At 35.7% G+C, this 17009-nt stretch overlaps 1 protein-coding gene across 16 annotated transcripts in view; it reads left to right on the plus strand.

Moving 5' to 3' along the window:
- Positions 1-17009, plus strand: part of PHF21A (PHD finger protein 21A) — a 190234-nt gene that overhangs the window by 36756 nt on the left and 136469 nt on the right. For 11 of the 16 annotated variants that reach the window (XM_018059177.1, XM_018059186.1, XM_018059173.1 and 8 more), the window contains 2 exons: positions 3029-3061; positions 5186-5272. In XM_018059177.1, coding sequence (XP_017914666.1) covers positions 3029-3061; positions 5186-5272 — 120 coding nt within the window. The remainder of the gene's footprint in view (positions 1-3028; positions 3062-5185; positions 5273-17009) is intronic. The other 5 variants (XM_018059187.1, XM_018059183.1, XM_018059184.1 and 2 more) reach the window with 1 other exon arrangement.

The following is a 17009-nucleotide window of genomic DNA, read 5'->3' on the forward strand; positions in this document are numbered from 1 at the left end:
TTGTTTTAAAATATAAGTTTTAAAATTACATTTATTGACTCAAAAGGAATAAAATATTCTTCTGAAGTTATCACTTAATATTCACATTATTTTCCTGTGTATTTAACTATTTTTAGCATAAAATTAATAGCTTTTATATTCTTCCTTAACTGTTAATGCAGCACTTTGTATGGTAATAAACATTTATGTTTATCAACATTGGTTGGTAGTATTTTAACTTATATAGAATGTAATATATTTGATTAGAGTTACATTTAGAATCCTTTCCTATTAGAAAAAAATTTAAGTACTTACAGTAGGAACTTTGCTGGCAGTTCAGTGGTTAAGATTCTGCATTCCAATGCAGGGGACATGGGTTGGATCCCTGGTCTGGGAACTAAGATCCCACATGCTGTGACATACAGCCCTCCCCTAAAAAATAAGTATTAACAGGAAAGACAAATGACATGCCTTGATGTAAATCTGATGCTGTTATTCTGATTGGGTACATGTTAACCTACATGATCATGAGAAATTCAGGGATGCCAGAAATGACGTCAAAGTAGGCACTGGCTATTAGGCCAAGGCCAAAGCCAGATTGTACATTTAACCAAATTTTGGGGCAGAAGCCAGCCCTTCATCATTTCCGCTTAGGGAATGAAACTGGGGCTGAAAAGGAGCTTACTGGATAGAAACTGTGTTTATGAAGCTACCTAGTACTGCTGTGGTAGAAGTATACTTTTGTTCTTATTGAACAGGGAAATGATTTAAAAAGTAGCGACATGCACATGGTTGATGTTGAATGAATGTTTAAAGAGTGATGGGCATCTCATCTTTCTTTGAGAAATTGCCTTTTTGAATATTCCTGTGTGGATTTGATGCAACTTATATTTAAACTTCTAGAGTATTTACTCTACATGTAACAGAGAATAGTATAAAGCAGAGATTAGCAAACTTTGTGCAAAGGGCCAGATGGTAAAGTATTTTACACTTTGGGAATCATTTATGGTCTCTGTCACAACCGCTTTTCTCTGATGCTATATAGACAAAGCAGTCATAGACGGTATATAAGTGAATGGGTGTGGCTGTGTCCCAGTAAAACTTTATTTGTAGGAACAGGTGGTAAGCCAGATTTGCCTGTGGGTTGTAGTTTGCCAACCTTTGGCAAAAACTATATCTTCATGAAAAACTGCTGCATTCTTGAATTAGAAAGTAACAATTTTGATAACACACAATGTCACCTTAAAGTCATTGGGGATTTGAATGTTTGAATTGCCCAGCTTTTCTGTCCTGCCTGTAATGGTCTAAAATAAGCTTGAGTGATTGTAGGTAGAAAAGTTGGCTTATTTATTTCCTCCGGAGGTGGAGACTGAGTTTGCTGGTCAGTTTTTAAATTCCAGTGTCATGGAGAAAAACTTTTTTCAGCTTTAAAAGACAACTTTACTGTAGTACTCCAGTCTCTGGTACCAAATCAGAAAGGAAGACCAAGGGCTTTTTTTCATTGAAGAATGTGACTAGCCTTTAAGCTGCATTAGTAAAAATGTATATGTGTAAAACTTTGTATTTTTATATCCTTGAACTTTTGAAATGTATGTTATTACTATTTTGTAGATTAAGACCAGGATATAAAAGAGTTAACCACTGTCGTATTTGAAGTAGAATATAGTAAAATATACCTTGTGTATTTGAAGGTCACATGGTTGGCAATCTCAGCTATCCCGACTGTGTCTTAGCACCTAATGTAAGGCTTTTGACAAGCTAGAAGAAATGTCAAAAGTCACTCACCAAACATTGTACGTTTTACTCAAGGGGGATTTCTTAGGATATTTGCTCATCTTAGAATTAGTTCATTGAGCATATCACAAAGCAGATCAGAAGTAGCAAATTTGAATTATGGCTCAGGGGCTCTTAGAGGGAGGCATAGTGATAGTAGCAATATTTGGTAGCTGCCTGTTTGACCTTAAGGAGTAGATGAAAAAACTGAAACAACTCTTTAGAACATAGCAATTTGGGGTCTTTATTTAAGGACCTTATTGTATTGTTTGCAGAATAGTGTATTGATGTAATCATGCCTCTATCATTAAATATCATTAAATGCTGACTTTTTTTTTTACTTAATAAGGTGGATAAGTATATATTTTAGAAAGTTTTTATTTTATGACTTAAAAACTTCAAATGTGTCTTGTCACCCAAAGAGAGGCATAGATTTTTCAGTCATATGAAAAAAATCACTTGGAGAACAGCTTATTCCCAGATACTTTCGGGAATCAGTCTTCTGATATTCCTTTATGCTTCAATTTCTTCTCTCTATGGTTATTGTTACCTTTGGGCAGTGACGCTTTTAGAAGTTGGGTAGGTCAGTCGACATCCATTTTCCTTTTTCAATTTTTGGACTAATGTTTTCCTTAGTTAAGGTCTTTCCATTCAGTATTCTGGTAGAACTCTCTTCACCCAGGAACCCCAGGTAGGTCGAATTTTGCATTACTGTTCTTCACTTCCTCGTTCCCAAGTACTAGCATTGCTCCACTGGGTACCTTCCCTCCCCGACAGAGGGGACAGTGGCAGAGTCACATCTGACACTAGGTTCCTTCTGTGAACCAAACCAACTGACTTGCCAAGTCTGTTTGCTGTATACAAACAGGTCTGTTTTTGTATGAGAGCAGCTTCTTCCCAGGTCTTACTTGGGACTCTAGACAAAATGACAACATTTTCAAGGGACATTTGACTTTTGAAGCATTCTGTTAGTTTAAATTGTCTTTTAAAAGCTCCTTTCCCCCATCCCATCTCCAGATTTGTTTAAAAGCAGGAAGCTCTTTATTTCAAATATAAAGCAATACTTTTTTTTTTTAATTATTAAGAGAGTGTTTCATTAATCTTTTACATGGATCACAGAAGCTTTTGGTCTGTTCTGATTATGGTATTGCTTGTTTTGTGTGTGTGTGTGTATGTCTGTGTGGATTTAAAACTTTAGATTTTGGGGGCCAAGCCTGCTTACTGACATTGAGTTAATATGTAAGACTGATGGCTCTTTTTCTCTTTTTATTATCAGAAACTGGTTGCTCAAATGAAGCAGGATCCGCAGGTAAAATACTACTTTTATTCATTTAATTTTTAAAACAGTTTAAGATAAAGTTACTGTAAAATACAATACTAAAATATAGATGTTTCTTAGGTTTTAAAAACTACTTCATCTCTATAGCAGTTTTTTTTTTTTAGCACATTTGTCTTCATGTTTTAAGAATTAAGAAAAATCCAGTCATTCTGTTCTAATATAGCTATTATTTCATCTTTGTTACTGTTATTTTGCTTTTAAGTTAATTGCTTTGAGTATTTTGGGAAAAAATTGAGAGTTAATACGTATATTAAATACTTAGCTTAAATTTAGTTTCCACAAGCCCGCTTACTTGAAATCAGAGTTTGTGAAGCTTTCTCAAAATTATTGAACATAGCCCAGAACCATTTTTTACTTTCTTATAGTTTATAGTATAGAACATTTAAATGCTTAATCTCACTGTTTAGAGTAGAATTTTAGAATAATTTTTAGAAAGCATTAAAAAATTCTTTTTGAAAGAGCCCTTAAGGAAGGTTTTAAAGAACCTTGTGTTAATACAGTAATCCATCAAGTATTACGTTTTCTTTAATGTCTCATAGGAATTTTTGGCTCAGGTATTTTATTCCCTATCCCTGAAGAGAAATTTTCCTAAAAACTTACCTTGTCTTTAATTACTGTTAATATATTTATTGTTCAGGCAGTGTCTTTTTTGCAGCAGTTAGATAGTGGACCATAAGAATGAGGTCAAAGTATCAGACATTCTCAAGATTTCTCCCTTGCATTTGTTTACTCATAATCTGTTCACAGAACACCTAGACTCACACACATTTTTTTTTTAAGCTTGTTAAACACACCATACATGCCTCATTGTAAAGTTACATAAAATAGATTCTTGGATTAAAGAATGGTGCTGAGGCAGATTGATTTTTGGAAGTGGGACATAGTATTCATTTCTACAAATTTAGCCCCTAGCAGCTTAACTATTGTATTTTTAACACAATCCATTGATTCTGAGCTGGCATTGATAGCCACTTAACTCCTGTTTGACAGCCCAACTTCTTTGAGAAGTTTCTCATTTTAATTTTTAAAAATATACGATAGTTTAAATTAGGTTTAGGGAACCAAGTAGCAGTAGATCAGTCAATAGATTCTTTTATATTTAATATGGTAACCTATATTATCAGCAACTGAAATATTATTAGAAAACTGTAGCATTTCTGACATAGCTGGGAGTTATATAACAGAGCAATCTTAATGTGGAGAATCTGAGGGGGCAGTAAGTTGCTGGACAGTCTTGTGAGTGATCTCATTAGAGAGGCCTTATATTACACACTGTCACAAAAAAGACCTCATGGAGTAAACATGAAGGGAGGATGTATGCTGCGACCCTGTCAGAAGATCAGGTAGAGTGAATTGAAAGAATTTCATGAGAAATGAAAAAGGAAAAGTAGTCTCTCTTTGGGGTGGTATTCAGTCTGCTAGTAAGTAGGCTATCTTGTTACATTAAGCTTTTGAAAACTTTAATTTTGGATTTTTCTCCCACGTGAGTAAAAGGCAAGCATGCTCAGTGTATCTCATTTAAAATAGTATTCTTTTTTGATTCCTAACATTTTAGAACTGAGAAGTTGCCCTGGTAGTCAGTATGTTAATTTGAATGATGTAGTGTTAAGGCAGTTGCAGCACTGACAGCTTTTCAAATCTAGGCTAAAATAACAAATGTACTCTACTAAATAAGGGAGAGGGCAAGCAGAGAAAAACTTCTTTTTATTGATAATGCTATTAAGCATCCAGTTTGTTCATCCTTATAAATTCCATTTTTTTGCTTTTGTCTGATGAGTGGAACTTTAGGGTTTCTGTCAGCTGTTATTTATGAAGAATAGCTATTTTAGTAGAAAGGAGTACTATTACACTACAAAGTGCTAAAATATAAAATATCTTTTAATTTAAAATAATCACAAAGGAATTTACGCCTGTCCTTGTGTTAGCAGCCTACATATAGGATCTGTGCACTAGGTGGTGGTAACATGACTGCAGGTTAATGCATGACAAATATGATTGGCTAAATGCTTTAAGGTTGTTTCATCATTTGTAATACAGTATGCATAAAGTCTCCTTGCTACTATCCTGTTAACAAATGAAATATCTTCCTCACAGATATTTTTTCTTTCCAATCAGAATGCTGATTTAAAGAAACAGCTTCATGAACTCCAAGCCAAAATCACAGCTTTGAGTGAGAAACAGGTAGGGGAGAAAGGGGGGGGGTGCATATTTTTAACATTGTGTTCTAAAGATATGTCTGCTCGAGGCTTCTAGGAGAACTGCTATTTTTCTTCATGTGTGAAAATAAGTGTGGGCAGCCAGACTCAGTTTTAATTTTTTTTGAGCTCTGTTTATCTATTTTTATTTTCAGTTGAAATCAGTCTCTAGAGTATCCCATGAGTATATGTTAGTGGCAAATATCTAACAGCCGTGTGGCAAAGCTGCTGTTGACTGTGTTAATTAAGCTCCATAGTTAAGACGGGGGCAAAGAATGTTAGTGAGAGTGTGTGACAGAGAATCTTAAAGTTGCTGGATGTGCCTCGCTACCTGTATTAAAGGCTTGAGATGACATTTAACTTAACGTGGAGAGAATGTTTTAAGTAGATTGCTGTAAATGTAGCTCTCCCATTCTGATTATTGTCATTCCTTTATGTTAATCTTTATTAGATATTGACCTGCTATTATGTGAAAAGGAACTTTGGTGGAGGCTTGTTAGATATAGTCTGTGTAGGACCAAAAAAAAAAAGAACATCTTGCATTCTTCCCCAAGTACATCTAGCAAGTGTTCTTTGGAATTTCTTGTAGAATGACCTCCACTTCACCAATTCATGCAGCTCCTGCCACCAGGTGGAGTGTGACAATTGACAGAGCTATCTGAGCCACCAGGGAAGTTAATCTGACAAAGCATTTGTTTTCTTGTTCCTTTCCCACCATTCTCCCTCTGGTTAAAAGGCGCGGTTTTGGAGTAGGTGAATGTGTGAACCAAAATGATAAGGTGACTTTCAATTGATAGTTCATGCTTATTGAAGATTTTTAGTTATATAGTTCTCAATAATTGATTTTTGTGTTATATTTTTTTAAACTTTTATTTAGTGAAATAATAGCAATGAGAGTAATTTATTCCTGGAGATTTCTGATTGCATTTATATTATGTATTGTATTGTGTTTTCATTTAACTAATGGGAGAAATACATTTTGAGAACTGTGTGGAATAAATGTGAGTCATTAATGTTTCAGAATAGAATCTTTTTCCAAGCTGCGTGAACAGTTGCTTCCCCCACCTCTTATTCGAATGTTTCTACACTCCTCTGTCTTGTCTTCTTCAGAGACAAGAGGTGATTTAGATTAGGGAATTGCCAAACTAAAATTTTGAGTACGTAGCGTGGTGGAGACCAACTTGTAAGGAAAAATACAAACAGCGTTCATTAGATGTATTTGACTCTGAAAGTGATTCAGTTCTCTGAAGTTAAAATGATGTGTGTTAGTGAAATGTTCTAGTTTTAGAATTCTTTTAGCGCTGAGCCTTAAAGTTTCAGGGTTTTTTTTTGATAAGATGCCAATGAATGAGTCATTTTTGCTGAAAAACTCACGTGTTCTATCAGGGAAAAAAGGTGAGAACTGATTGTGGAGTAGGGGATGGGGGATGCTGTCACAAAGTTAAGGTAACCTAAGGCTACATTTGGGGAAAATGGGATGATTCTAAAAAATTTACATTTATTTGAAACCATTGTGAGAACTGATGTAAACATTTGGTTTATTTCTATAACTTTCTAATTTTTTTTTCTGCTAGAGACCTCACTTAATAGAACATTGCAACCATTTATGTTTAGTGAGATGGTTCATCAAGTGGCAGACTCTGTCTTCTGAACTAAGTTTTGGTATTAGAAACCAGAAGTTTAAAAATGGGTGTAGCATCAGGAAAACCTTGGGTTTACAAAGTAAAGAAAACCAGTGTAAGAAATTAAAATGCAATCTTGCCATTTCTAAAATATTTGCTTAACTATTGGAACAACATTTTTGATAGAACAGAAACTCTGTCATTTTTTAGGTAGGATAGTATTTGAAGGAAGCACAGCTATGACATTAAAAAGCTAGTCCTTCCTCAGACTTATGATATTTTGTTTAAAATAGTTTTATTTTAGAGCAAACTCCTAATGCTGTGTACTCAGCTTTTCGTTTTTCCTTCTCAAAAGATCCACTTAGCCTCTGGCAAAACTTACTGATATTCCTTCCACTTTAATAACTGAAATCTGAATTACCTCACTCACATGACTTAATATTTTAATTTAATATTAATTTATTGGTTGTGAAATTTAAAAACAAAGGTTCAAAGAATGTCATATTCCAAAATTAAGTTATTAACCCTTTGTCATATGTTTCCATTCTTTTTCTGTATGCATTTTTCCATATTCATGTTTTAAACCCACTTGAAAATTTAATTATAGAAGTAATAAATGCATATGTTCTCTTATTTTGCTTTATTAAAAAAATAAAACATTGCAGATAGTCACTAATTCATACAGTAGGCACTTATTAGTTCTTATTTGTTATTGCTACCTCAGTCTTTGGTACTTATTTTATTTCTTTCTCAAGGCCAATTACAAAATAATGCACTCCATTTGGGAAAATATGGTCTTTATTAAGCACTCTTCATGGCTAAAATTCAGTGAATTTCAGTGAATTCTTAGTTAGATGGTACCAGTGCTTTCAAATTGTGATTTGAGATTTCTGAATAGAAACTCCCCATGGCCATTTTTGGAGTCATCTTCTTGCCCCACGGGACTTTAATTTGTGGTCGACAGTTTAAAGTCAGTTTTAGCCCAGACTTGATTGGCTAAATAAATTATATGTAATATAGTTAAAATCATGGTTTCAGAAACATTTTAATGATATAGGGATGCACTTATGATAAATAAGTGGAAAAACACATGAACTTCATAGGCGTTAACAATCCCATTTGTGTGTATTGTGTGTATACATGTATATAGGCGTGTAAGTGTGTATAAAAAACAGTGTCAGTATAAAATGTTGTTGATAAGTGATGATTTACCAGTAGTTTATTTTTTCTTTATATTCTTATGTATATTTGCTGCATTCTCCACAATAAATGTTTCTTTTTTAAAATCAGAACTAGCCGATTATACAGAGTGAAGTAAGCCAGAAAGAAAAACACCAATACAGTATACTAACACATATATATGGAATTTAGAAAGATGGCAATGACGACCCTGTATGCAGGACAGCAAAGGAGACACAGATGTGTATAACGGACTTTTGGACTCAGAGGGAGAGGGAGAGGGTGGGATGATTTGGGAGAATGGCATTGTAACAGGTATACTATCATGTAAGAATCGAATTGCCAGTCTATGTCCGACGCAGGATACAGTATGCTTGGGGCTGGTGCACGGTGATGACCCAGAGAGATGTTATAGGGAGGGAGGTGGGAGGGGGGTTCAAGTTTGGGAACGCATGTACACCCGTGGTGGATTCATGTCAATGTATGGCAAAACCAATACAGTATTGTAAAATAAAGTAAAAAAAAAAAAGCAGTTAGAGCAGAGAACTCAGTGAGATATCAAATATTTTACTCACTATTTTTAATAATTCTTCCTGATGAAGTGAAGAAAATATTTTATTAATTTAAAAAAAAATCAGAACTACACAAGAAAATACTATTAAAAATATTTTTAACACCAAAGTCTTATATTTTCCGAGGATAGTTAGCCTTTAAAACTCTAATGACATTCTCCTTATGGTATATGAACCACTCCAGTCAGAGAATCCAACTATTATAACACTAGAAATACTGAATTGTGGAAGCAGCTATTAATTTCTTTAACAGGATTCGTTTTCATTCTGCACTCCTCCCCTTTCATTTTTGACATGCATATGTGGTCTTTTACTTGTCATAGTGGAGATTCTAATAGTGGAGCCAATGCACTTAGCTGCTTTAGCGCTCTGCTCTCATTCGAATTCATTCATTGTTACAATAGAAGCAGTCTTGCATCCCAGAGTTTGTTGCTTATTCCGATTGCAGTTGAGGTTTTCATCTTTGAAACTACTTGGCTGGAGGGCTTTGCCACCTCCCCTCCCCTCCCCTTGTGCTCTCCTGGCCAGGCATCAGATAGGTTGCAGCTTAAAAGTTACTTCCTCAGAGGACCGATCTCTGAAACCCCTTCTTCCTGTCAAAACCAACAGTTTCTGTTATAATCTCTCATCCAACCCTTCATTTTTCCTGCATAGCTATGCCACTTAGGATTAGGGTTCAGCTGTGAGTGATTGAAAACCCAAAGTGAAAATGGCGTAAACAAGGTAGAATTTTGTCTGTCTCATGTGAAAGCTCTGTGGGGGTAGTAAGGCTGGTCATAGTGGTTCCACAGTGCCAGGGAACCCAAGCTCCTCCTATTCTTTTGCTCTGCCATCCTCAGCGTGAAGCTTCCACATGATAGTCCAAAATAGCTGCTCCATCTGGCCAAAAGGGGGAAAACAAGCCCTTTATTTTTAAGGATTTTACTGGAAGTTTCATGTCTCACTTCCAGTTAGATCCCATTGGTCAGAACTTGGTCACATGGCCCCCACTAGAAGCAGGGAAGGCTGGGAAGTATAGTCTATTCCAGATGGCCATGGGCAGATAAAATTCAGGGACTCTGGTACTGAGCAAGAGGGAAATAAATTCTGGGGAAAATTAGCAATTTTTGCCACAAAAGTTTATGAAAATTTATAATTACATATATATGGTTATTGTTTTTTAATACCTGTTGTCCTCACTAGACTGTTTCGAGAAGTCAGGGAGCATACTTACCTCTTTATTCCAAGTATAGTATTCAGCATAATATTAAGCATAAAATAATATTTAGCACAGAAAGGCATTTATATTTCTTAAGTGAATTATTTTATATATCTGATCTTTTTCTGTACTTGTAGATACTTTTTTAAATGGTGCATCTTGCTTTTTATATTTTTTTAAGCTTAAAATACTATGAACATTTTCATACATTTTTGAATGTTCTTTAAGAATGAAACTTTTAATAGCTTTGAATATTTAATAGTCTGGTTTGATCATAACTATTCACTCTATTATTTGATGATATTTTGTTTTTTTGTTATTTATAAATGTTGTTATGATAAATACCTTTATATGTGAATCTGTTCTAATTGCCTCAGGATACATTCTCAGGTGTGAGATTATTGGGTGTATTGGTCAGCTATTGCCATAACAGTTCTGCATAACAAACCAGTCTTCTATTAAATTACAACACTAAGTTTCACACTGGGTCTGTTGATCCTCCTGATCTATGCTGGCTTGACTAGGAACATCTACTTCAGTCTGTGGGTTAGTTGGCTTGCCTCAGGCTGTCAGGTGGGTTAGACTCCTCTAAGTTTGTTTGTTCTGAGGCCAGTCATGAGGGGACAGAAGCTACCTGGGGCATATCCATGTCATGGTTTATCACTGGAGTGTAAGACACAAGCCAGGCTACCAAAACACATTTTAAGCCTCTGCTGGCATTGTCAAAGCAAATCGCCAAAACAAATCATGTGGTCATACCTTGCAAAATTATATGACAAAGGGTGTGAATGTATACTTTTATGACAAAGTATGATGAGTTGAGAGCAATAATCCATCTACCACTCTTGGTCAAAGTGTATAAAAAGCTTTTAAAATATTCAGCAACAACAACTTATTTCTAAATAGCCTCCAGAAAAGGCTAATCAGATTAACAGCATTAGTGAGAGTACCAAGTTCTCCCTAAGAGATACCTTGAGAGGAGGCAGGGTAGGGGGAAGCACTGTGCAGATTTTGAAGATGGAGTAATATATATCTGATGCTTATCTGAAAATATATTTTTCAGGCCATTTGTCCCTGGTACACATATTACATAGTATTCCATAAAATTACCTTTTGGTTTTTCTTTCACTCTTTCCACTATTTTTCTTCATCCTTTTAAGAGAGGTAGAGTCCTTCATAATCTTTGGTATTTGCTGCTGAATCTGTGTGTAAAAATCATAGTCTCTTTTCCTCACAGATTACTTAATCTAATACATGATGAAACATTTTTCTGAGGGTTTAATAAATAGTTGCTGTTCATGGAACTATTCTCATTTAAAATTTGAACATATTGTAGTAAAGTGAATTCTGAGGCCTTTGGGAGAGAAATCTCTGTCCTGCCGTAACTAATTATGTTTCTGACGCATAGAACAACATAATTTAAGCTAGGTGGGCGACGTGAACAGTGGGCTGGGTGGGGAGTCGGGAAGGGGACGCAGAGTTTGATTCTGTTCCTTACTCTGTGACAGACTTGTTGGTAGATTTTTGAGCTATCAAATAATTTAATATGTCTAATTCATTATTTATGGAATGTTTGAATAATGCCTTTTATGAGTTAATGAACATGTATCTGTTGAGTGCACTGAGTAGTTTTGAAGGTACGTTCTGTTTAAATGGAAACTGTTAGCTTCAGTCATGCTGGTCTACTTCATCTCATATGTAATTCCCTCATCTTATAAGTAAAGTACTACTTTTTAAAGGAGCTTAGAACATTTCACATTTAACTCAGTCATGAGTACATCATCATAATACATAAACTGGGACATGAACTATTTGTGACTTATATAATTAATTGTATCAGATTCAAGACTAGAATCCAGATCACTGTACTATTTGTTCAGTTTTATTTAGTAAATTATATTCTTAAATTATTCTCTGAACCTTTATCTATCAAATATTTTTTGAAATAGGACATTAGGCACAATAATTACATTGCCTTTAAGCTTCATTGCCTTGGAGTCATGTAAGTAAATTGCTTCTTGTAGTCTCATATTGGTAACCTGACACATGACTGTCTCTAGCCTCTGATACCAGTAACCATAGAAAGTCACCCCGTCTCATCCCTATCCAAACTAATGTGAGTGGCATGTCGTATTAGAATTTAAGGTCGTTTTCTTAGAGATCCTTGAATTATGATGGGAATCTGACCTCATCTTCATCCAAAGTTTAGGAGTTCCTACGACTTAACTAGTTCATCCCTCCTGTTAAATATTTATGTGAAACTATCAGTCCAACTATTTGTTGGTTTTACTGCCTCTTGTGTACATCAGTTCTTTCTCCCTTGCTTCAAATATAGGAAGTGTATTATTTCAAATTTTTCCTGGTGAAATCCTTTTGGCTTGTATTCAGCGAAGATGAGATGAATGAAGGGCTGAGAAATACAGGACAGGAACATCAAGTCTCTAACTACTGGGAAGCTGTATGCGTGTGATGTGGCTCTGGTTCCCAGGGCTGCATTGTCCCCTGGTTCTTTTTAATCTTTATTCTCAGAGTTCAGCTGTCTCTTTGGCTGGAAGTTGCAACCTGCCGGTCAATGATTTGATTATTTGAGATAGAAAAGCTTATTGAAGGAACTTGTATTTTAATAATACCGTGCCATGTTATTGTAGGACATTTTACCTGAATACGGTGGAGGAATATCAGGTAAGTTTGGTGACTTGTACCGAGTGCAACCATCTGCTTCTGAGCTATGTTCTTCTCAGGTCATCCTAATCATTTATTTTTGGTACTTGTAAATGCAGTGACTTAAAAATAATCAGATGAAAGTTTTAATCCTGTCATCAGGTGTTGCATGTCAGTAAAGTTAAATAATCAGCTCCTTCTAGTTTATTCCCTTCTCCCTAGGATCTGTGTTTTTTTTTTTTTTTTTCCCTTCAAATTTCTTTGTCATTCTAAGTTTCTGACTCATCTGTTTCTTCCATACCCATTTACGGAAAGTTTTCTGTGGTGAAAGGCATGGTCCTAGGTCCATGGGAAATGCTGAGGATGAAAACTTTACAGTGTTCCTTACCTGTGACTGGTCATGAGCTAAAAAGATGCAAGCTCATTTTTCCTGACACCTTTGATAACTCATTCTTGATCTCCTCTCTTTAATCCTTTCCTGCCGTACATACATACCCTGTAAGTTTTCGGTTTTCACCTTTATTCACTGGGTTCTCTCAATACTTTTGGTCTCCCAACAGCATTTGTACATGCTGTTTTCTACAGCTGGAATTCTCTTTCCTCTTTGCCTGGTAAATTCCTGCTTATCCTCTGAAGACCCAGTTTAAACAAAGATCCTCAAAAGATTCCCTTGACTTTTGTCCACTCTCCAGAAGGAGTTAAATATCCGTCTTCTGTGTACCCTTGGTGTTTGTGCCTGCTTCTCTTATTTCTACTTATACGTTGTATTGTAATTATATATTTGTAAGTTTCTCCAGGACAGGGAGTATGTCTTGTCATGTTTATACCCCTCAAGGCTACCGTGGTAGATTTGTAGCAAGCATTTTTTAATGTAGTAATTCATTATGCTTTCAAGAAGTTAGTAGTCTAGTAAGGTGGATTTCCATACTAAGGTGTTTTACCATTGAAAGGAGATTTCCATTCATATAGTTCAATTCCCCCTTTTTTGGGGAAAAACATTCTCAATATTATTTCCTACTTAATTCTTTAAAAGTACTCAATATATTTTAAAAAAGAACACTGACATTATTAACCTGTGTTCTAGTTCAGAGCAGCTTTATCTTAGTTGCAGGAAAGGAAAACTTTTATGAGGTGAAGTAGCATAAACTAGTAAATGGGCCTGGGTCCAGCTATCTAGGAATGCAGTATATCTAGAAACAGTCTCTTCTGCAGTGTTGCTACGTCACATACCTCTTTGTCTTGTACTTTCTCCAAGTCCTCTTCAGGTTTTTTCCCCTGACTTTATAAAACATGCTTACATGTCTCATATTCTTTTAAACAACAACAAAATTCCTTCCTTTGTTGCTTAATTTCTTTCTGCTATTGCCTTGTCTTTCTCTCCTTCCCATTCCTTTGTTATTAAACTTATTAAACCATGAAATATTATTCAACTCAGGCTCTTTTTATATTACTTTTTTATAACCTTGTGGTCCTTGTCAGCCTAACTGTAGTCAGTTTCCATTTTCATTCTACTTTATTGAGCTCACTGGAACTTCTGTTAACATAATTGCCAAATCTAAAGGAAATTTTTCACACTTCTTCTTACTTGAAGTAAGTAGTATTTCATATTAATGATGGCATTCGTCAGTCTTCTTCAGAGAACCAAGAAGCTTCGTTTCCTGGTCTCCTTTTACATCTTTGAATGAACTTGCTCAGTTTCCTTCTCAAACAGTTCTTCCTCAGTCTGCCCTTTAAAAACTAATATTCCATGGTATTTTATCCTTTTCATCTTCTCCTATTTTTTCCCCTGGTAGGTGATATCCTGCCTTAAACCACTACTGAATGCCACTGACCTCCAAATGTTTATTTGTCTTCTCCTCTCTTTCCTGACCTCCCGACAGATATGTATTTTCAGCTTCTTCCTACTGGATGTCCCAAAGCTCTGTATTCTCAAAACAGATCTCGGTATCCACCCCTCTTCAACTTCTTGTTGTTGTTGTCCAGTCACTAAGTCATGTCTGACTCTTTGCGACCCCGTGGACTGCAGCACACCAGGCTGCCCTGTCCTTTACTACCTCCCACAGTTTGCTCAGACTTATGTCCATTGCGTTGGTAAGGCCATCCAACTATCTCATCCTACTTCTCCTTTTTTCCCTATGTGGTTAATGATACCCTATTCCTCCAGTAGCCAAGCAGAAACTTGGAAATAATTATGAAGTTCTTTCTCTGTCTTATCCATGATTACAAAGTCCTGTTTATTCAGGCTCCTCAATATTCCCACCCCCTTTTCAGTACCTTCCTAGTGCCCTTTCCATGGTATTACCTTGCATCCAGTTACTGTGTTTTTTGATTCAACCTTTTCACTATTTTCAGGCTGATCTAAAGTCAAACCCTTGAATGTTGCTTTCCTGCTTGAGATCCTTCAGTCAGTAGCTCACTTTCTCGTACTCTAGGAAAAAGTCCAAATGCATTATGATGGCTCAGAAACCCCTCATAATCTCACCCATGGCTGCCTCTCTACCTAACTTATACATACCTTTTCCTCCAGACTCGCTGCATACTTAAATTTTCTTGGATATGCTCTGTTTTTATTTGACCTGGAATGTTCTTTCTCATCTTCTTTGCTTAGTGCAAACCTGGAGTCACCATCTGCCCTTTGACCCAGTAAGCTAATATTCAGGGCATTGTAGTTCAGTAATAGTTCAGTAATAAAAACTGAAAGTAACTACAAATAAATCAGGGTGCAATTAGCAAGTAATATACAGGAGCTATATATGCATATTATGAGGTGCTTAACTGGATAGAAAGATGAATGGAAGATGAAAAAAATTAATTCTAAAACATGTACAATATGATTCATTATTTAAAATAAAAAATAGTTAAAATCTTGTTTGTATGCATGTATTTATGATGATTTATTTTTTTGTATATTCTTTTCTAATTTTTTAAAATATAAAAGTATAATATAAATACAAAAACTGTACACACACACCCCCATATATATATGTGTGTGTGTATATATATATATACACTCTATATGTATGTGCATATGGCTCCAATGTATTTTTACAAATTGAAATACCTAGGTAACTAGTGCCCATATCAGTATCAGAACATTACCGTAGCCACAGAAAATGTTATGTGCTTTCTTCAGTTCACTACCCACCTCCACTATTGTGACTTCTAACAGCTTAATTTTGCCTGTATGAAATCAAATAAGGTATTCTGTTTTCTTTCTGGCTTACTTTGTTCAACATAATGTTTATGAGATTGTGTCTGTTGGAAGTTTTTCTTAAAAACTAAAATATAGAGAGTCACAGTAAGTTGTCTTTTAAAATTTTATATCACTGAAGAATAAAAGTTTGTCATCTCCTAGATATACCCACCCTAAAATCTCTTGGCATTGTTAAATGTGTTCTCTTGTGAATTGATAGTTCCTTGCTCTCTTGTTTTTATCACATTTCATTAATTGTTTGTATGTTTATCTCCCTTCTAGATTGTGATTCCCTAAGTAGTGTGGGTTTTTTTTTTTTTCCATCCTTAAAATCCAGTATATACTTAGTGCTTCACACACAGTGGGTACTTAAATAGCATTTGTCAAAGAAAAGCAATACATTCTAGTCTCTGTGTTCTAGATTGTGCCATATATTTACTGGCCTTGCCTACTGAATTTCTCTGAACTGATTTCCTCATCTCTAATATGGTCATTATGATTGCATCAGCTCCTATACTTTTGGTGCTGCTGCTGCTGCTAAGTCGCTTCAGTCGTGTCCGACTCTGTGTAACCCCATAGACGGCAGCCCACCAGCCTCCCCCGTCCCTGGGATTCTCCAGGCAAGAACACTGGAGTGGGTTGCCATTTCCTTCTCCAAAGCATGAAAGTGAAAAGTGAAAATGAAGTCCCTCAGTCCTGAGGTCTTAGCAACCTCATGAACTGCAGTCTACCAGGCTCCTCTGTCCATGGGATTTTCCAGGCAAGAGTACTGGAGTGGGGTGCCATCGCCTTCTCCGTCCTATACTTTTAGCTGCACGTAACTGAGCACGCAATTGAAAGTGGCTGAAATAGTAAGTGGACTTATTGATTCACCTAGTAAGTTGCTAGAGTTGACCAGTTCAGCATCGTAGCAACACCATGAGAACACATGTTCTGGTCACCTTTCTGCTCTGCCACCCTTAGCGAGTCAGCAAACATTGCTTGTTGTCACAATATTGCTGCTGCTGCTCTAGGCTTTACATCCTTCCAGTTCTTCTGGTATGTTTCTTCTTAAGAGTGAAGAAGAACTTAATTAGAAATTATTCAGCAGATTTTGCATCCTGTTGACCACACTTTTGCCACATACTAGTGTCTAAAGTAGTGACTGGCAGAAAGAGTGGGTCCAAGACTAATTTATATCCTGGAACTGAGGATTCGCCTCTCAAACATTTGAACACTAGATATAAAAATTAGTTTCTTGTTAGCAAGTAAACAGAAGAGATAGAGAGTAATGGATTTGAAAAGGCAATCAACAGTAT

This window comes from Capra hircus, chromosome 15, assembly GCF_001704415.2.
Source record: "Capra hircus breed San Clemente chromosome 15, ASM170441v1, whole genome shotgun sequence".
In the NCBI taxonomy this organism is placed as follows: Eukaryota; Metazoa; Chordata; class Mammalia; order Artiodactyla; family Bovidae; genus Capra; species Capra hircus.